The 22,612-nt window shown below is 44.2% G+C and overlaps 1 protein-coding gene across 1 annotated transcript in view; it reads right to left on the bottom strand.

The window, feature by feature from the left end:
• WDR27 (WD repeat domain 27) overlaps window positions 1-22,612 on the bottom strand; it is a 425,210-nt gene that overhangs the window by 279,383 nt on the left and 123,215 nt on the right. Inside the window, exon 18 of the mRNA XM_089669697.1 lies at window positions 15,339-15,460. Coding sequence (XP_089525823.1) covers window positions 15,339-15,460 — 122 coding nt within the window. The remainder of the gene's footprint in view (window positions 1-15,338; window positions 15,461-22,612) is intronic.

Here is a 22,612-nt window from a genome sequence, read left to right as displayed (position 1 = left end):
GTTGCTGTAGCCCCCATCACCACACTGTGCCACGGGCCCCTGTACCGCCTTCTCATACTGCTGCCAGATCCATCCTCTGCCATGTGCGTCTTTGTCGTCTGCTCACGCTGCTGGGTTCCAGTTTTAAACCTAGGCCTGTGTATGGCTTCCGAATACTGCTGCATCCACCGCCACCCTGCGCCATGTGTCTCTGTCGTCTGCTCACGCTGCTGACGGCTTCCGCTTTTTAACCGAGGCCTGTGTTTGTCTTCCGAATACTGCTGCATCCACCGCCACCCTGCGCCATATGCCTCTGTCGTCTGCTCACGCTGTACAGCAATGGAAGGCCATACAGCACCCTATCACAAAATGGAACCCACCAACAGTGTAAGGAGACCTGAAAGTGGCACATGGCGCAGGGTGGCGGTGGAGGCAGCAGTATTCGGAAGCCAAACACAGGCCTCGGTTAAAAAGCGGAAGCCGTCAGCAGCGTGAGCAGACGACAGAGACACATGGCGCAGGGTGGCGGTGGATGCAGCAGTATTCGGAAGCCAAACACAGGCCTCGGTTAAAAAGCGGAAGCCGTCAGCAGCGTGAGCAGACGACAGAGGCACATGGCGCAGGGTGGCGGTGGAGGCAGCAGCAATGGAAGGCCATACAGCACCCTATCACAAAAGGGAACCCACCAACAGTGTAAGGAGACCTGAAAGTGGCACATGGCGCAGGGTGGCGGTGGAGGCAGCAGTATTCGAAAGCCAAACACAGGCCTCGGTTAAAAAGCGGAAGCCGTCAGCAGCGTGAGCAGGCGACAGAGACACATGGCGCAGGGTGGCGGTGGATGCAGCAGTATTCGGAAGCCAAACACAGGCCTCGGTTAAAAAGCGGAAGTCGTCAGCAGCGTGAGCAGACGACAGAGGCACATGGCGCAGGGTGGCGGTGGAGGCAGCAGCAATGGAAGGCCATACAGCACCCTATCACAAAATGGAACCCACCAACAGTGTAAGGAGACCTGAAAGTGGCACATGGCGCAGGGTGGCGGTGGAGGCAGCAGTATTCGGAAGCCAAACACAGGCCTCGGTTAAAAAGCGGAAGCCGTCAGCAGCGTGAGCAGACGACAGAGACACATGGCGCAGGGTGGCGGTGGATGCAGCAGTATTCGGAAGCCAAACACAGGTGGAGGCAGCAGCAATGGAAGGCCATACAGCACTTCCGAATACTGCTGCATCCACCGCCACCCTGCGCCATGTGTCTCTGTCGTCTGCTCACGCTGCTGACGGCTTCCGCTTTTTAACCGAGGCCTGTGTTTGGCTTCCGAATACTGCTGCATCCACCGCCACCCTGCGCCATGTGTCTCTGTCGCCTGCTCACGCTGCTGACGGCTTCCGCTTTTTAACCGAGGCCTGTGTTTGGCTTCCGAATACTGCTGCATCCACCGCCACCCTGCGCCATGTGCCTCTGTCGTCTGCTCACGCTGCTGACGGCTTCCGCTTTTTAACCGAGGCCTGTGTTTGGCTTCCGAATACTGCTGCCTCCACCGCCACCCTGCGCCATGTGCCACTTTCAGGTCTCCTTACACTGTTGGTGGGTTCCATTTTGTGATAGGGTGCTGTATGGCCTTCCATTGCTGCTGCCTCCACCGCCACCCTGCGCCATGTGTCTCTGTCGTCTGCTCACGCTGCTGACGGCTTCCGCTTTTTAACCGAGGCCTGTGTTTGGCTTCCGAATACTGCTGCATCCACCGCCACCCTGCGCCATGTGTCTCTGTTGTCTGCTCACGCTGCTGACGGCTTCCGCTTTTTAACCGAGGCCTGTGTTTGGCTTCCGAATACTGCTGCATCCACCGCCACCCTGCGCCATGTGTCTCTGTCGTCTGCTCACGCTGCTGACGGCTTCCGCTTTTTAACCGAGGCCTGTGTTTGGCTTCCGAATACTGCTGCCTCCACCGCCACCCTGCGCCATGTGCCACTTTCAGGTCTCCTTACACTGTTGGTGGGTTCCATTTTGTGATAGGGTGCTGTATGGCCTTCCATTGCTGCTGCCTCCACCGCCACCCTGCGCCATGTGCCTCTGTCGTCTGCTCACGCTGCTGACGACTTCCGCTTTTTAACCGAGGCCTGTGTTTGGCTTCCGAATACTGCTGCATCCACCGCCACCCTGCGCCATGTGTCTCTGTCGTCTGCTCACGCTGCTGACGGCTTCCGCTTTTTAACCGAGGCCTGTGTTTGGCTTCCGAATACTGCTGCCTCCACCGCCACCCTGCGCCATGTGCCACTTTCAGGTCTCCTTACACTGTTGGTGGGTTCCATTTTGTGATAGGGTGCTGTATGGCCTTCCATTGCTGCTGCCTCCACCGCCACCCTGCTCCATGTGCCTCTGTCGTCTGCTCACGCTGCTGACGGCTTCCGCTTTTTAACCGAGGCCTGTGTTTGGCTTCCGAATACTGCTGCATCCACCGCCACCCTGCGCCATGTGTCTCTGTCGTCTGCTCACGCTGCTGACGGCTTCCGCTTTTTAACCGAGGCCTGTGTTTGGCTTCCGAATACTGCTGCATCCACCGCCACCCTGCGCCATGTGTCTCTGTCGTCTGCTCACGCTGCTGACGGCTTCCGCTTTTTAACCGAGGCCTGTGTTTGGCTTCCGAATACTGCTGCCTCCACCGCCACCCTGCGCCATGTGCCACTTTCAGGTCTCCTTACACTGTTGGTGGGTTCCATTTTGTGATAGGGTGCTGTATGGCCTTCCATTGCTGCTGCCTCCACCGCCACCCTGCGCCATGTGCCTCTGTCGTCTGCTCACGCTGCTGACGGCTTCCGCTTTTTAACCGAGGCCTGTGTTTGGCTTCCGAATACTGCTGCATCCACCGCCACCCTGCGCCATGTGTCTCTGTCGTCTGCTCACGCTGCTGACGGCTTCCGCTTTTTAACCGAGGCCTGTGTTTGCCTTCCGAATACTGCTGCATCCACCGCCACCCTGCGCCATGTGTCTCTGTCGTCTGCTGACGGCTTCCGCTTTTTAACCGAGGCCTGTGTTTGGCTTCCGAATACTGCTGCATCCACCGCCACCCTGCGCCATGTGTTTCTGTCGTCTGCTCACGCTGCTGACGGCTTCCGCTTTTTAACCGAGGCCTGTGTTTGGCTTCCGAATACTGCTGCATCCACCGCCACCCTGCGCCATGTGTCTCTGTCGTCTGCTCACGCTGCTGACGGCTTCCGCTTTTTAACCGAGGCCTGTGTTTGGCTTCCGAATACTGCTGCCTCCACCGCCACCCTGCGCCATGTGCCACTTTCAGGTCTCCTTACACTGTTGGTGGGTTCCATTTTGTGATAGGGTGCTGTATGGCCTTCCAGTGCTGCTGCCTCCACCGCCACCCTGCGCCATGTGCCTCTGTCGTCTGCTCACGCTGCTGACGGCTTCCGCTTTTTAACCGAGGCCTGTGTTTGGCTTCCGAATACTGCTGCATCCACCGCCACCCTGCGCCATGTGTCTCTGTCGTCTGCTCACGCTGCTGACGGCTTCCGCTTTTTAACCGAGGCCTGTGTTTGGCTTCCGAATACTGCTGCATCCACCGCCACCCTGCGCCATGTGTCTCTGTCGTCTGCTCACGCTGCTGACGGCTTCCGCTTTTTAACCGAGGCCTGTGTTTGGCTTCCGAATACTGCTGCATCCACCGCCACCCTGCGCCATGTGTCTCTGACGTCTGCTCACGCTGCTGACGGCTTCCGCTTTTTAACCGAGGCCTGTGTTTGGCTTCCGAATACTGCTGCCTCCACCGCCACCCTGCGCCATGTGCCACTTTCAGGTCTCCTTACACTGTTGGTGGGTTCCATTTTGTGATAGGGTGCTGTATGGCCTTCCATTGCTGCTGCCTCCACCGCCACCCTGCGCCATGTGCCTCTGTCGTCTGCTCACGCTGCTGACGGCTTCCGCTTTTTAACCGAGGCCTGTGTTTGGCTTCCGAATACTGCTGCATCCACCGCCACCCTGCGCCATGTGTCTCTGTCGTCTGCTCACGCTGCTGACGGCTTCCGCTTTTTAACCTAGGCCTGTGTATGGCCTTCAATTGAAGCTGCTTCTGCTCCGCCACTCTGCCATTGGACTCTTGATAGTCGTCTCCCCACGCTGCTGCTGGGGGGACTTTTTAACATAGGCCTCTGTATGGCCTTCAATTTTAGCTGCTTACGCTCCGCCACTCTGCCATGGGCCCCTGTACCGCCTCCTCATGCTGCTGCCAGGCCCGTAATCTGCCATGGGCCCCCGTACCGACTCCTCATGCTGCTGCCAGGCCCGTAATCTGTCATGGGCCCCTGTACCGCCTCCTCATGCTGCTGCCAGGTCCAGAGTGTGTCATGGGTCCCTGTACGGCCTCCCATTGCTGCTGTCTCCATCGCCACACTCTGCCATGTGCCACTTTCAGGTCTCCTCACACTGCTGGTGGGTTCCATTTTGTCATAGGGTGCTGTATGGCCTCCCATTGCTGCTGCCTCCACCGCCACACTGTGGCTCCACACTCTGGTTTTGGCCCCGTGACTGCCCAAATGAGTGAAGTGTGCGGTGATTCAAAGATCGATGGCACTCATCTGCATGTCATACTGACTGACAGTATTATTTCTCTTCCCCAGCAGACTCCAAGGGCATTTAAATTAAAGGTACAGTGTTCTGCACTAATATAAAGGCTCTCTGAAGCCTAGAAACACCCTTTTTATAAGTTAAATTCGCAGCGAATATATTCGCCTCGAATCGAATTTATTCCGCGAATTCGGCGAATCAGCCGAATCGAATTTTTGAATAATTCGCTCATCTCTAATTATGAATCAGCTTTACAATCTATTTCATTGCTTCTGTTTATCACTGCCTTGCTGTAGGATAGAATTCATATACATCATGTACCTTAGTGTTTTATATCCTTAAAATCAGCTTTAAACATATAAAGAGAAAATAAAAATCCTAACAACTTTCGGCTTAATATATTTTTGTTATAATTTGAAAGAAGAATTTTAAATCCTGTTCAGTACCAGTTTCTGTAGGGTCCATTTGCACCACAGTATGTGATGCATTAGACAGAGCATGTAGGAATGCACTAAGCATAATGCAATGTATCCTATTATTTTGAGCACATGGTAATGGAACACTGGTGTGAACTACAATCATAGAATATACGACTATTTGCCTCGTTCTTGCCTTGGCCAGCATGGTCTGATGCAGCTGGTATGAATGGGCATTTAGCTTGGAAAATATACCCTATTATGTACTGTTTATTGGCGTAATCTAATGTCTTTAGATATGAATTTTTGTAAATAGAATTTATATTTAAAAATTGTATTCAGAGTTTGGTGGTACAAAATGAAACAAAGGTCAATTAAACCACATGACAACTATATGACTTAGTGAAACAATCATAAATCAAAAATCTAATATTTTAAACAAAGAGGTTACAATTCTGTTAACTGTCTTGTCCCCATTTTAAATACATTTCATTAACAATTAAATTAACACATTTTAAATTAGTCTAGCAAGATGTTGGAGAAAAATCTGTCTTGTGGAAGACTGCACTACCACTGTCAATATTTTCAGTTTCCGTATTGCACAATGTCTAGTCTATATATCATTATTCAATTGTTCAGACAAAATGAATATCCTAGCTTTTTCTGGACATGATGGAAAACAGTGCGTGCATTTTTGTCTTTATTACACATTAATAAAGAGAACATGCTATGAAGTACTGCACTTCTTTTGTTTTTTAATTTCTTCCATGTAGTGTAAATAAAGAAGGCATCATACAGTCCCCTGAATGGAACTCAGTGTTGCTGGTGTACACATGGGTGAGTTGTATTATATATTATATAATAATAGATGATGACAACTAGGAGGATTTCCCCTAGTAAAAATATGAAAATATCGGGTGGTTCCCCATATCATCAGCATCAATAAATTGGAAAAATTTAATTGAGTGCTACATGCACTACTAGGTAACTTAACAGTCTCTTACCGGGCCTAAGCATGGTCATACTGAAAGCAAGGACCTGTAAGTTGTCATCCAATTTTTGGAGGACTCCAGTGGCTCATTAGAGCCCCAAAAGATCCTATGTAAACTATTAAGTGTGTTTTCTTGGTATAACCATGCTAGCAAGCAGACATCTTTAAGACATCTTCTTTAAAGGGGAGCTCTCAACAGAAGTTAATCAGGCTTGTTAAATCCCCAAGGAGACCCTGGGCCCATATCACTTGTCCCTGATAAAACTGGGGCTGTGGTTCCTAAGCTGCTCCTAAAACTGGGGCTATGGTTCGGATAGCCAGTCCCTTTCCACCCATCACTATCCAACAAAACTAGAAAAAGGAGATGGACTTCTGATTGACAGCTCACAGAGAAGAGGTGGCATTGCAGAAATAAAGCACATGCATCCTGCACAGTCCCCACCCTGTTTGAACGCTGCAGACAGAACATCTTCAACACTGCACGCCATGCTTTCATGTGCCTCCTCTGCTCCATTTGTACAAATAAAATGTTGAACCCGAATCCTTTCACATTGCAGCTCCATTTTACAGCCATAACTCCCTTGTTAAAACCCTGAGCCCACAATCTGCAGCTGCCAGCTAGTTTAGAGATTACTAGTAATAGTAGTAGTATTAGCTTATGGCTCGAGTAATGTGAATTACAGAAGCTGAGGAACAGCCCCAGTCATTCACAAAAACTCAAGCCAACAGCAGCACATGCTGGCAGCTGCTACATTAGTCTAACTTAGACTAAAGTAATGCATAGAATTTAGAAAGGAAATGAATTCAGTGCTGCCTGCACCTTCCCTATAGGAGTGTCCATAATTTGGGTTTCTGTCTGGGGTGGAGCAACAGCCAGTACTGACAGTAATAAAAAACGGAATTTTGGTATTAAACCACAGCACCAATTTTGACGGGGACATGTTATGTGCACAGGGACCCCTAGGGGATTTACCAATCAAGCCTTTATATTTCACATGAGCGTTCTGCTTCATAGCGCTATCAGCCAAGGTGGAAAATGTCAGCAACTAGTCTTCTTTTCACAGCATGGGTGCCCTGACCAGTCTGTGGAAACACAGCCCCATACACAACAAACTGCAATGCACTGTGTTCTGACACCTTTTTGTCAGAACCAGCACATCCTTTTTCAGCTCTAAAACAAGGGAACAAAGGGCGCACCAGCCTAGTGCATTACCTAGGAAATAACTTTATTAATTTGAAAGTAGATGTATACTCACAAACAACTGTAGTAACAAAAGCATATCAAAGTCCAAAGTGACCTGGTCACCGTGTCAACTCTGAAAACGCAAGAGGACCCTCCAAATGGCTGATACGTTTTGAGGGGGGATCCCCTCTTTCTTAGAGCCAATCTTGGATGCTGCATTAGCAGTCTTATTATAGCAAATAATTGATGTCACATGATGTTATACAAGCTCCTCCCACTAGAGGGTGGGAGTGACGACCCAAAGAACATACAGCTGGCCATGACCAGATTACACTCAGCAAATGGCCTGTACATGCTACAATCATGAAATATATTAGGAATTATATATATATATATATATATATATATATATATATATATATACACAGTACACATAAAAAATATTTGAAAATATATTTTAGGCACAGATGAAAAAATGTACATACATGTATGTGCATTACTACCGAACAAAAGTGCCAGTGATGTCTCCTCAGCTTATTCTCATTATTCTCATCTTGTGCTCCTCTATGTGTAAAAAAAAGTATAGGTCACAATAGTGCTGGGTACCACAAGGTGTATGGCATATGGAAAAAATGGCGTGGATCGCCCAGCAGGGTGCAGTGCATCCTCATGGAACGCGCACCATCCGAAAACCTGAAGTTTGGCATGAGCCTGAGTTCCAGCCGCAACTTCCAGTCTCAGAGAAGCGTCACGTTTGGTGATGTCATATCCGGTACTACAACCGTGACAAGGAAACCCCCAGTAATGGGGCAACTGACAGGGACACTCTACAGATCGGATGTACTTTCAACACAGGGAGAGCCCTAGTGGCACTAAGAGTTCATGTTGATCTTGTCACTATGACTAATGATTGAAATTGAAAGTGCAACTGGTTGGAACAAAATAGTGGTATATAAATAAAGAGCACAATGTAAAACTGCTTTGATCACAAACCATTTATGATAGATATCTATATATATATATATATTGTGACAGTATGAACAGCGAGGTGATAGAGGGACGCTATGTGTCACCTCGCATACGCTCATACCTGACAGTTTAGGTGGAATCCACTCCGGGTTTTCGGGACCACAGTTAAGCAAGTGGGTCCGGACCAGAGTTTGGGCTCCACTGATGACCACCAACAGGTGATATAAAAAGGGCAGGGCTGGAGCAAGGAGTTGCTCGTGGCCTGGGACTCAGAGAGGTATTCTGAGAGAGCTGTGTGTGTACTATACCTACAAGAAAAGGTTTGCGTTTGTTTTGTTTGGGTGACAGGGAGAAGCCCTTCACCTCTGAGAGAGGAAACGTCTCCTGTTTAGTTAGTGCCTGGATGGCAAGGGTTTATTTTGATGTTTTGTTTATTTTGATATTTTTTTTCAAACCTTTTAAATAAAACTGTCAGATTTTAAAGAAAGCCTGCTGTGCGGTCCACCTTTTTCCCAGGGAAGGAGATCCCCCACCTGAGCTAACCCCACATATGGTTGATTTGGCGGGCAACTTCCTGAGCAAGTGGGAAGATGGAGGATGTGATAAAAGCCTTGCTGCAGGCCACTGCGACCCATCAGGAAACCAATCGCCAATTTGCAGAGGCAAATCGCCAGTTTGCAGAGGCTCAACGAACACAACAGGAGGCAAATTGCCAGTTGGCGGAGACCCAACGAGCACAACAGGAAATGAATTGCCAATTTGCGGTGGCCCAAGAAGCACAACAGGAAGTGAATTGTCGGTTTTCAGAGGCCCAACAAGCAGACCGAGAACTCCTTAAGGAGGTGGCCCAACGCCTAATGAAATTAAAGGAGTCCGCAGATCCGCTGCCAGTGGAACAGAAAATGGCGCGGGCCAGCTATTTTTTGCGGAAATTGACACCTGCAGATGATGTGGAAGCTTACCTCGCAACTTTTGAAAGAGTTGCTGTTCGGGAAGGATGGCAAAAAGAGCAATGGGCGGGACTGCTTGCACCATTTTTGACAGGTGAACCCCAAAAAGCCTATTATGACCTGGAACCAGGCGATGCCCAGGACTATGAGAAACTGAAGGCTGAGGTCCTTGCACGCCTGGGCGTCACCATTGCAGTCCGGGCTCAACGGGTGCATCAGTGGCATTACAGGGCTGACAAACCACCCAGATCCCAGATGTTTGATTTGATACATCTCACCAAGAAGTGGCTCCAGCCAGAGGTATTGTCAGGCCCTCAGATTGTGGAGCGTGTGGTCATGGACCAATATTTACGTGCGCACCCTGCCACTTTGAGGAAGTGGGTCGGCCATGGAGACCCGAAATCTGCAACTGAGCTGGTGGACCTGGTGGAGAGATATGCAGCCGCTGCGGACTTTTTGCACTCACCTGGGCCGTACCCCAATGTCACTAGGGGTGGAAAACTATCCGGAAGATCCGGTAAGACTGTTCCATGGGCCAAAGGCTCAGAAAACAACGATAAGACTATTGTGTCAGATAATGAGACTGTAGGCTTAGGACCTAGAGACTGGCCAAATAGGTCAGGAAGGTCCCTAAAGCCGTTTAGAGGTCTAAGTACTGAACATATCATATGCTATCGTTGTCATGCGTTAGGTCATATTGCTGCAGACTGTCCTTTAAATGATGAACCTATGCAATGTGAAAATGCGTATTTAGGAAAACGCATGTCTCTTTTTGCACAGGTGGTATGTACTGCAGCATGTCAGAAACGCATGGAAAAGCAAATGTGTGTGATTGCCATTGATGAAAAGCCAGTAACTGCTCTGCTAGACTCGGGTAGTGTGGTGACCTTAGTTAAGAGCGATTTGGTAAACCCTGCAAGGTTACACCCTAGCACAATTGGGGTTATTTGTATTCATGGTGATACACGTAATTACCAGACTGCTCTGGTGGAGATTGATACTCCCTGGGGCCCTGTGACCCATTCTGTGGGGGTGGTGCCCTCTCTGCTTCATGAAGCCATAGTGGGGAGAGATTTTCCCCATTTCTGGAAGTTATGGGATAAGGAGGGGAGTCAGGAGGACCGAGCTCCCCCTGCTGGGGAAACACAGGAAACTCCTGAACTCACTCCTGACCCCTTTGACGGCAAGGTGGAAGGGGAAACTGTTGGTGTGTCCAAGGAAGGTGTAGACCTTTTCCCTTTCTCTGTAATGGCTGGGGAGCAGGAGGAGTTGGATCCAACCCCAAACATTGAGGATACGGAACAAGAAATTATCTCGGGCTCTAATGAGAGTGGACAGAATGTGGTGCCTGACCTAGAGGTCAGAAAAGAGGATTTTTGTACGGAACAGCTGAAAGATTCCACACTTAATAGAGCCCGTGAAAATATTAAAATAATTGATGGGGAACCTGTTGAAAATGATGTAGGGGTGTCTTTTCCCTACATGGCTCTTAAAAATAACTTGCTATACCAAGTGGTAAAGCAAGGGGAGGAGGTGGTAGAACAGTTAGTGGTCCCCAAACCCTTTCGCCGGATGGTACTGGATTTAGCCCATGGGCATATAATGGGGGGACACTTGGGTGTAGAGAAAACAAAGGAGAGGATAACCCAGAGATTCTTTTGGCCAGGCTTGCATGGAGATGTCAAAGCATATTGTGAGTCATGCCCGGAATGTCAATATTCTGCGCCCTCACCCCATTTTCGCAGTCCGCTAGTACCTCTACCCATAATTGAAGTACCGTTTGAAAGAGTGGGCATGGATCTAGTGGGTCCCGTAGTAAAGTCTGCCCAGGGCCATCAGCACATACTGGTGATACTTGACTATGCCACCCGGTATCCTGAAGCCACCCTAATACCTCCGCTAAAAATATCGCCAAAGAGCTTGTCCGGGTGTTTAGTCGTGTAGGTATTCCAAAGGAAATCTTGACGGATCAGGGCACGCCATTTATGTCTAGAGTTATGAAAGAGTTATGCAAATTGTTCAAAATCTCCCATCTCCGTACCTCGGTCTACCACCCCCAAACCGATGGGCTTGTGGAAAGGTTTAACAAGACCCTTAAGAATATGTTAAAAAAGGTGGTGGACAAAGATGGGAGAAATTGGGATTTTTTGCTACCATATCTCATGTTTGCTATACGGGAAGTACCTCAGGTATCTACAGGATATTCACCTTTTGAATTACTGTATGGTAGACATCCCAGGGGATTGCTAGATGTTGCAAAAGAAACCTGGGAGACAGAGTCCACGCCCTATAGAAGTGTCATCGAGCATATCTCACAGATGCAGGATAGAATCACAGCTGTCATGCCACTTGTTCGGGAACACATGGAGCAAGCCCAGGAGGTCCAGAGAAGGGTTTATAACCGGGGTGCCAGTATCCGTACCTTCAACCCTGGGGATAGAGTGCTGGTGCTAGTCCCCACCGTGGAAAGTAAATTCCTCGCAAAGTGGCAAGGTCCTTTTGAAATTAGGGAGAAAGTGGGGGAAGTAAATTATAAAGTTTACCAGCCAGGAAAAAGGAAACCCGAACAAATCTATCATGTTAATCTCTTAAAACCTTGGAAAGACAGGGAAAGTTTGTTGGCAGTACCAAGCCCCCAAAAGGACGTGGTTCCCGTGGCCCCTCAGGTACCTATAACGGAAACCTTGTCAGTAGCCCAACAAAATGATGTTAAGGAGTTTGTGAGGAAAAATGGAGATTTCTTCTCTCACCTACCAGGACTGACGACGGTCATACAGCATGACATAGTTACCCAGCCCGGGGTCCGCGTAAATGTCAAGCCCTATAGAATACCCGAGGCCAGGCGGGAAGCGGTGGCAAAGGAAATAAAGGACATGTTAGAGTTGGGAGTGATTGAGGAATCTCACAGTGAGTGGTCGAGTCCCATAGTGTTGGTCCCAAAACCAGATGGAACAATTCGTTTCTGTAATGATTTCAGGAAACTGAACAGTGTGTCTAAGTTTGATGCGTACCCGATGCCCCGGGTGGATGAGCTCATTGACAGGTTGGGAACGGCTCGGTACATAACCACCTTAGATCTGACCAAAGGCTATTGGCAGATTGCTTTAACGGAAGCTGCAAAAGAAAAGACGGCATTCTCCACCCCCGAGGGGTCCTTTCAGTATAAGCGGATGCCGTTTGGTTTGCATGGAGCTCCTGCATCATTCCAAAGGATGATGGACAAGACGTTGAGACCACATCGCCAATATGCAGCTGCCTATTTGGACGATGTCGTCATCCACAGTCCAGACTGGGAATCTCATTTGTCCCGATTGCAAGCGGTCGTAGATTCACTGAGGGAAGCAGGTCTTACCGCCAACCCCAGAAAGTGTGCCATAGGCTTAGAAGAGGCCAAATATCTTGGCTACATCATTGGTCGAGGTCTCATTAGGCCTCAGATCAATAAAATTGAGGCAATTCAAAAGTGGCCCCAACCTGTAAATAAAAAGCAAGTCCAGGCATTTCTTGGAATCACGGGATACTACAGGCGGTTTATTCCCAATTTTGCCACCATTGCAGCCCCACTGAAAGATCTTACAAAAGGTAGGGGGTCGGTCATGGTCAAGTGGAATCCCGAGGCAGAGACCGCATTTCAAAGGCTGAAACAAGCTCTCTGTGCTCAACCTGTGCTTGTGACCCCAGATTTCACAACAGAGTTTGTGGTACAGACTGATGCCTCTGATGTGGGACTAGGTGCTGTCCTGTCCCAAATCAGAGAAGGGGAGGAGCACCCTGTGGTCTTCCTAAGTAGAAAGCTCAACAAACATGAGAGAAACTATGCCATTGTGGAGAAGGAATGTTTGGCCATCAAATGGGCCTTGGAGGCCCTGAAATATTACCTGTTAGGAAGACCGTTCAAGTTGGTTACTGATCATGCCCCGCTCAAATGGATGTGTGATAATAAGGAGAAAAACAGTCGAGTGACAAGGTGGTTTCTCGCGCTACAAGTGTTCAAATTCACAGTGGAACACAGAGCGGGGAAACTGCAAAGTAATGTAGATGCCCTTTCCCGGGTCCATTGCCTGGTTGGGACAGTTGCTCAGCCGCAGGGGCTTGAGCAGAGGGGGAGGATATGTGACAGTATGAACGGCGAGGTGATAGAGGGACGCTATGTGTCACCTCGCATACGCTCATACCTGACAGTTTAGGTGGAGTCCACTCCGCGTTTTCGGGGCCACAGTTAAGCAGGTGGATCCGGACCAGAGTTTGGGCTCCACTGATGACTACCAACAGGTGATCTAAAAAGGGCAGGGCTGGAGCAAGGAGTTGCTCGTGGCCTGGGACTCAGAGAGGTATTCTGAGAGAGTTGTGTGTGTACTATACCTACAAGAAAAGGTTTGCGTTTGTTTTCTTTGGGTGACAGGGAGAAGCCCTTCACCTCTGAGAGAGGAAACGTCTCCTGTTTAGTTAGTGCCTGGATGGCAAGGGTTTATTTTGATGTTTTGTTTATTTTGATATTTTTTTTCAAACCTTTTAAATAAAACTGACAACCAGTCAGATTTTAAAGAAAGCCTGCTGTGCGGTCTACCTTTTTCCCAGGGAAGGAGATCCCCCACCTGAGCTAACCCCACAATATATATATATATATATATATATATATATATATATATATATATATATATATATATATATATATATATTGTGACAGTGTGGCGATCTGTCTCCCAGGATTCTCAACAAGGCAGGTTGAGGGGCTCCAGGGTAAGTGTTTGATACGGAGGAAAGTGGCTTTTCACCTTCCTCCTTTGTTTGTAAGGTCTGTTTTGGGAGCTGGAGCCTGGAGATTTCAAAGCAATCTGGGAGGGATGAAATCTACAATCCTGGGACCAGGTTTTGGGAATGGCCAGGAGACTGATTGCACAGGTGTGTGCAGGCCTTTTCATAGAGTCGGGACCAGGGTTCTGGGCTCCACCCCGGCAGATAGGAGTCAGGAGGGCTCCACCCCGGCAGATAGGAGTCAGGAGGGCTCCACCCCGGCAGATAGGAGTCAGGAGGGCTCCACTCCGGCAGATAGGAGTCAGGAGGGCTCCACCTGGAAGGCAGGAGTCAGGTGGGCTTCACCTAGGAGAGGTGGAAGCCAAATGCAGCAAGGAGCTGCTAGAGACTAGCTGTGTGCTGGTGGCCAGCTGTGTGCAAGAGCCATAATTCTTGAAGAAGGCTCTTAAAGAAGCGAGTCGCTGTGTGCTTTAAATGAAAAGCTCTACCACTTTGAAGCGAGTTCCCACAATATATATATATATATATATATATATATATATATATATATGTGAAAATTGTGCATATAAAAACATAGTTATTTCAGATGCAACTAATGGGAATATATAAATTGTATAAATAATTATATATATATATATATATATATATATATATTGTGTGTGTGTTGCACTATATAAAACAAGGCTGCTTCTGTGTCGCAACACATTATATTTAAAATGTAAAGAAATTCCTTTTATGTATAAAAAAATTGCTATATATGCATGAAAAAGAAAATTACCACAGGACCCAGCATAAAGATCAAGAATAACTGCACCCATGGCCATACAAATGCAAGCACACTGATGCTCCAGTATGCTGTTGTATACGTGCATGGAGTTGTTCTCAGCCAGTCCTCTAGCCATTACAATTTGGCTCTTGTCAAAGTCACTCAAATTCTTATGCCTGCCTATTTTTTCTGCTGTCAACACATCAACTCTAAAGCCAATATGTGCACTTGACACCTAATATATACCACCCACTTTCACGTGTCATTGTAACAAGATAAATATTGTTGTTTACTTTACCTGTCAGTGGTAATAATGTTACAGCTGATTGGTGTATATCCTGTATACTACTACTAATAGTATTAATAATACAATTATAATAACTTGTTTAAAAAGATGTTTATATTGCTGTGCACAATAATGAAATTTATTCTAGTGGATTTCTTTGATTCAAAATCTTTTACCTTTCACCACTAAAGTGTAACCAAAGACAGTTTGTGAAAAGAAGGAGGTGTTAAGGATCATCCATTTTAGTCCAGTAGTTTGATGCATAATTACAGTATAATGTGCTAGCAATAATGTTCTTAGTGCCAGATATTATCTTTACATAATGAATCTTATCTAAAAATCTTATGTCATGCTATGGTAAGTAGTGTAATTTTTCTTTTAAACTTGTTGAGCTCAAATAATATAATGAAAACAATGTATGCTTATTTGATTAATTTATATAGAGTGCTATAACAATAACAAAGGCATTCTACTTACCAAAACAAGCGCTAGATCAGCAGCTTTTGCATTCCAAATCCTCATTGTTCTATCATCAGCAGTAGACACCAACCAATTTCTGTTGTAGCTCCAGCCCAAACCATTGACTGCACCATCATGGCCTATTAGAAAAAAAAGTTTATAAATATGTTGAGTAGGACATGAATTGTTAGCACTTAGGCTAAATGGAATTTAAAGCCCAAGCTTATTTTATCAGTTTTGGATAAAGTGAGGATTAGTTAGAACCTGGGGAGATTCACACTCTCTATATGTCCTGTGACCACTAGGACAGGAAGTGATAAAACACATTATGGATATCACAGAAATTAGAAAAAAGCTTCCAAAATGGACCTGCAATGAAAAGTAAGAGTTGGAAATTCCCTCAATTTAAAGAGATTTCCTCTTATTTTCTGATATGTCTCTGGGACAAGATGTAAAAAATGAGGCCACAGAAAAAAAAAAAAAAAAGACAGGGGTTTTAACCATTTTCCACTCGATCCAAAGGTAAAAAACAAGATGGCTTTAGATATACTTTATACATTTTTCAACTCAAGTTTGCATTCAATCAAGATGACATATGACAACTGCAGAGTTCACAGAATATTGTTGCATTATCAAAGGAACCATTGACCTGGACAAAACTTGCTTTGTGTTACTCTGAGTAACTATGTTGTTTGCACTGACCTTGACCACAAAATTTCTCCTATGGATAATCCAACATTCAAGCAATGACATGTGACATGTGAATATTGTTCTTTTATTACGCTTTACAGCATGTTCTATTTTGCTACAATCTCCACTGTGTATCAAAATAAAAACAAAGTTTTTTAAAACACATTATGTTTTCGGTTCTAGTGGCTAAAAAATGTACTTGATGTAAATCAGTGTCATTGACTTGTCTTCACAGAATTATACAGCTGTATATTACTCACATATCTAATACAGTGGATATAAAAAGTCTACACACCCCTGTTAAAATGTCAGGTTTGTGTGATGTAAAAAAATGGGACAAAGATAAATTATTTCAGAAATGTTTCCACCTTTTAATGTGACCTATAAACTGTACAACAAACAAATCTTTTAGGTGGAGGGAAGTAAAAATAAAAAACTAAAATAATATGGTTGCATACGTGTGCACAACCTTAAACTAATCCTTTGTTGAAGCACCTTTTGATGTGATTCCAGCACTCAGTCTTTTTGGCTATGAGTCTATCAGCATGGCACATCTTGACTTGGCAATATTTGCACGCTCTTCCTTGCAAAAACACTCCAAATCTGTCAGATTGTGAAGGCATCCCCTGTGCACAGCCCTCTTCAGATCACCCCACAAATTTTCGATTGGATTCAGGTCTGGTTTCTGGCTGGGCCATTCCAAAACTTTAATCTTCTTCTAGTGCAGCCATTCCTTTGTTGATTTGGATGTATGCTTTGGGTCGTTGTCATGCTGAAAGATGAAGTTCCTCTTCATGTTCAGCTTTCTAACAGAAGCCTGAAGGTTTTGTGCCGATATTTACTGGTATTTGGAACTGCTCGTAATTCCCTCTACCTTGGCTAAGGCCCCAGTTCCAGCTGAAGAAAAACAGCCCCAAAGCATGATGCTGCCACCACCATGCTTCACTGTGGGTATGGTGTTCTTTTGGTGATATGCAGTGTTGTTTTTGCACCAAACACATCTTTTGGAATTATGGCCAAAAAGTTCAACCTTGGTTTCATCAAACCATAATATATTTTCCCACATGCTTTTGGGAGACCTCCGATGTGTTTTTGCAAAATTTAGCCAGGCTTGGATATTTTTCTTCGTAAGAAAAGGCTTCCGTCTTGCCACTCTACCCCATAGCCCAGACATATGAAGAATATGGGAGATTGTTGTCATATGTTCCACACAGCCAGTAATTGCCAGATATTCCTGCAGCTCCTTTAATGTTGCTGTAGGCCTCCTGGCAGCCTCCCAGATCAAGTTCCTCCACCCCAAAACTCGCTGGTCTTACATTTAAGATTGAAGAAAACAGCTCTTCATAGCAAGGACAATTCCACTCTGTGTTTGTGAAGCAAGGGAACAACCACATGTTCCCACTTCCAAAATGGCCGCGATCGCACTTCCGTTGAACGTCGATGCGTCAGGGTCACGTGTCGCTGACACGTTTCGTCACTTCCTTGACCCCTTAAGAAAAAGTCAAGGTTGTTCCCTTGCTTCACAAACACAGAGTGGAATTGTCCTTGCTATTAGGAGCTGTTTTCTCCAATCCTAAATGTAAGTTGCTGAATAAATTAGTATTATATTTTACCCACCATATCTAATTGTGGATTCATTTATGAGGGAAATGGAGGAGAAATCTGAGAACTGAGTTGGATCCTGAAGAAAGATGTCATCTCAGCTTATGATATGCCCTTCTGATATATATATAGGGTAATTATTCACTGTTACACGAGTTTGAGTGTTATATTGTGATTTCATGGGCTTAAGGTGATCACTGTTTTTGGATATAGTGTGGTTATACACATCATTTGAGTGAATCACTGATTTGCTGCAGTGGACACAATTGGAGTGTTTTCACGTTTGAAGGATTTGGATATATATGTGTATATAATATATATATATATACATAGATTTTTTTTTTTTTTTTGTTTTGCACTAGTTATGTGTTTTGCAGGACTCACAGTGAATGGCACATATTTTATAAAGGGTATGACACTATTTTGAGTTTTGTCTTTTTTTGAGGTTTATGATCATTGGAAACTTCACGAATTAAGAGAGAGATTCATTTTGAAAGAAGAAAAGACGTTATTTTGTGGAATTGCATATGGTGATTAAAGACATTGGGGACATTTTGATTTTGTATAAAGGAAAGGTGTTTGTATATAACCTATCACGATACCACGCTTGAATCTGAGAGAGACCCATACTTTCACAAATGTTTGTAGAAGCAGTCTGCATGTCTAGGTGCTTGATTTTATAGTGGCTCTGAGGAGAGGCAAGTCCTCGAAACGCGTCAGCCTTTTGGATGTCTATACTCCCTATTGCGGACTGTTACTCAGCGCGGTGTTGACCCAGGTGTTCTTTATGATGTGCCTTGACTATATTGTCGTTTGTGAGTACAACACATACTTTAATTTTTATTAAACATTTTTTATGGTAATGCACTAGGCCTGTGCGCCCTCTGTTTTTTCTTTCCTCATTCAGTATATTTGGATTTCCCCGGTCCATTTGAGGGCAGCAAGGTGTGCATGTTCCGGGACATTCCTTATCTGGTTGTAGCCTGCATCGAGTCTATCCCCAAGCGCAGGAGCATTTGTGTTTGCTTGATTTTATACACCTGTGGCCATGGAGGTGATAGGACACGCCTCCAAATCATTGGATTCAGGTGTTCCAAATACTTTTGGCAATATAGTGGATCCCACCTACTTTCAGATGCCATTGTTAAGAGCTGTATTGTAATCAATGTTATTCACTTAACCTGTTAGTGATCATAAAGTTATGTTATTCAGTGTATTAAATTACCAAAGCAGCTTTTTAAACTGTGCCTTTTTTTGTGATCACCACAGTTCTCCTTTTTTGGCTGAAAAATTCCATCCCCTGTTGAATGTCCACAAGAAGATCTGCTGTAGTTGTGGGTACCCTACAGAGATCTCAATCATCTGATACTGGCACAAATGTGCATACTCCACTATGATAATCTAATGTTTACAAGTAGTTATATAGAATTGTTAGCAAAGAACTACAGTCAGATCCTGGCAATCTTTTAAACATACTTTAACACTATCAAGGAAAACTAACTCAACAAGTTTCAAAATATTTTTTTTTTCAATCTGAGTGTTCCAATTATTTTACATTTGAATGTCATGAACAAACACTATATAAAAATGCTCTTGAGAGTTGAATGTATATATTCATTTATTTCCATTTCTCACTATAAAACAAATGTGAACACTGTTAAAAAATTTGCTATAGTCATTTTTGTTCATTATCCTACAATAAGTAAAGCAAAGAATGGCATAAACAGGCATGGTTATGAAAACCGCGATAGAACATGATATAGCGCTTATTTTAAAAGCTTGTCAGTTTATTGTTTATAGTGTAAGAAGAGCTTTACAAGCCTTGGCATTATTGACAGCTATATCCTGAAAAGTGAACTTGAATGAATGATATATCAAAAAACAAATATAGTTTATAGATAAAAATACTTACTCCTTTCTTGTGTCTGCTGCCAGACACTGAATATTAGGACTGAATATTTTTATCAATAATTAGGAAAAATGTAGCATAGATGTCATTAAAATCACTTTCCATTATTTAAAGGGCATACCTTCATAGAATTTACATTTGTGTTGCTTTTCTTATTTTTCTATATTTCTATAATGTTTCATTATATTTTGTACAAATTAACCCTAAAAAAAATATTGTTTTTTTCTCCAAATTGTCTGACTTTTTTTTCATAGTGCAAAAATTAAAAAACGCACAGGCGGTGAAATACCACTGAAAGAAAGCTCTATTTGTGGGAAAAAATAACACAAATTTCATTTGGGTTCAGCGTTGCATGACTGCACAATTGTCAATTAAAGTAACGTAGCGCCATAATGGAAAAAATGCCTGGGCAAGAAGGGGGGTAAATCCTCTGGAGGGCAAGTGGTTAAAATAAAGTAACAAAATTAAAGAAAAACTAATTTAGCACCTAATCTAACGACTAGTAAGCTGCTATATATAACATTTTTTTTGTCTCTTCAGAATTCCTCATAGGTATTCGGTTGGGTTCCGATCAGGAGACATACTTGGACACTGAATCACTTTCACCCTGTTCCTCTTCAGATATGCAGCAGTGGTCTTAGATGTGCGTTTTGGCACATTGTCATTTTGGAAAAGTGCACAATGACCAAGGGAGTGATGGTAGTATCTTCTATTTCAATATAGAGCAGTACATCTGTGAATTATTATTATTATTATTATTATTATACAGTATTTATATAGCGCCAACAGTTTGCGCAGCGCTTTACAATATAAGGGAGACAGTACGATTACAATACATTTCAGTACAGAAGGAATATGAGCCCACTGCTCGTGGAGCTTACAATGAATTCATGATACCATCAATGAAATATAGCTCCCCTACACCAGCAGCACTCATGCAGCCCCACAGAAGGACACTACCACTACCATGTTACACTGTAGACACCATGCATTTTTTTTTGTACTCCTCACCTTTGCGACGCCATACAATTTTGAAGCCATCAGTTCCAAAAACATTTATCTTGGTCTCATCACTCCAGAGTATAGAGTTCCAGTAATCCTCTTCTTTTTCAGCATGAGCCCTGGCAAATTCTAGACAGGCTTTTTTATGCATGGGCTTTGGGAAAGGTTTCCTTCATGGACAACACCCATGTATGCCATTCCTCTGTAGTGTACACCATATTGTGTCACGGGAAACAATCACCCCAGTTTGGCTTTCTACTTCTTTAGCTAACTGCAGTGAACTTGCATGACGATTTTCTTCAACCCTTCTCATCAGAAGAAGCTCTTGTCGAAGTGTTAACTTCCGTGGATGACCTGGATGTCTCTGTAAGATGGTAGCAGTCCTATCTTTATAACATTTTTGTATCACTTTTGCTACAGTATTCTGACTGCCTGCCTAATTAGATACAATTTAATGTCTAGGTTTGACATATTATACATAATTTTGTAAATCTAAAGGAATATAGTACAAGAAAACTGTATAATGTATGTCCAGCTTCAAGCCAGCCATACATGGGTCAAATTATGAATTAATTTTCTTTCGAAAATCTTTTCTAAGAATTTTTGTCCGAATTTCACACCATTAGTGGACCACAGCAATGGCCAATTTTTGAACGACCATCCAATTTGAGTGATCAAATATGTTGGAAATTTTTGAAAAACAAACAAATTTCTAATCAATGATGGGAGAATCGTGCAAGAGAAATGAGAAGGAGCTGTGACCTGGAAATAAAAGAAAATTCTTGGCCACGAAAATTCTTTTCTGTAGCAATATAAGGTCAAATTAAAGGCTTAGTTGGTCAAATTTCAAAATCAATGGTGGCACCATTGGATTACAAAATGCACAAAATTTCCAATTTTCTAAAGAAAATTCATTCAGAATTCGACCCACGCATTAGGAGCAAAGCTACATTTTAGACAACAAAATCATAATTAACAAGAATTCAACTACACAAGTCTAATTATTCATGAAACAAGTGTCCAGCAGACAGTTGATTGTAAAAGGGCGTTACTTAAAGAAAACCCCTTCCTATTTCATGCTGTCAGCAATGGAACCATATGGAAGAGAAGTGTTACAAGGCCTGAGAAAGAAAAGTATTTCTTTACACTAGAAAGGTGAAGGCTACAAGAAGACCAGCAAAGATTTACTCATCAGTCAAAATACTGTCGCAAAAGTGAAACAAAAATGTAACAAATATGGAAAAGCAACCATCTCACAAAGAGGTCCAGGCTGTCCACAAAAGTTAACACATCGACAGGACAGTCTTCTGATGTGAAGGGTTGAAGATAATCGCCAGACAAGTTTACTGCAGTTAGGTAAAGAAGTAGAAAGACAAATTGGTGTGATTTTTTTTCCCGTAACACGATGTACTGCTCTATATTGAAAGAGAAGATGCTACCATCACTTGGTGTCCTTGGTCATCGTGCACTTTTCCAACATAACAATGATCCAAAACGCACATCTAAGGCCACTGTTGCATTTCTGAAGAAGAGCAGGGTGAAGGTGGTTCAGTGGCCAAGTATGTCTCCTGATCTGAACCTAATGGAATGCCTATGGGGAATTCTGAAGAGACAGGATGAGCATCACTCTCCATCCAGCATCCAGGCTCTAAAAGAGGTTGTTCTTGAAAAATGGAAAAAGATAGATGTTGAAATATGTTGCCATTTTGTTCATTCCATGCCTAAAAGACCTGGTGCTGTCCTTACAAATCACGGAGGTCATACAACATACTAGATGTATTGTTTCTGTTGTGGGGTGCATTCATTTTTGCATCAACTAATTTGAATGAAACTGAAGATTTTGTAAGTTAAATTATTAAAGAGCTAAACAAATATTCTATAAAACTCAGTTTTGTCAAAATTTTGGAAATTGTTCTTGTGTTCATTGAGATATTGATTAAAATCTTACTTTTCAAAAGGGGTGTACTCATTTATGCTGAGCACTGTATATCTTAGTGGCCATCATAGTTAACAAAGGACTCTAATAATTTAAAACTCTTTTTTATAATGATTAATTTACCATAGGTATTGTTATATTGCATACATCTCT

The sequence above is a fragment of the Staurois parvus genome, unplaced genomic scaffold, assembly GCF_062004578.1.
Source record: "Staurois parvus isolate SC_StPar_1 unplaced genomic scaffold, SC_StPar_1.0 ptg000081l, whole genome shotgun sequence".
In the NCBI taxonomy this organism is placed as follows: domain Eukaryota; kingdom Metazoa; phylum Chordata; class Amphibia; order Anura; family Ranidae; genus Staurois; species Staurois parvus.
Note: the sequence above shows the minus strand (reverse complement) of the source record. Positions and strands in the feature narration are given on the sequence as shown.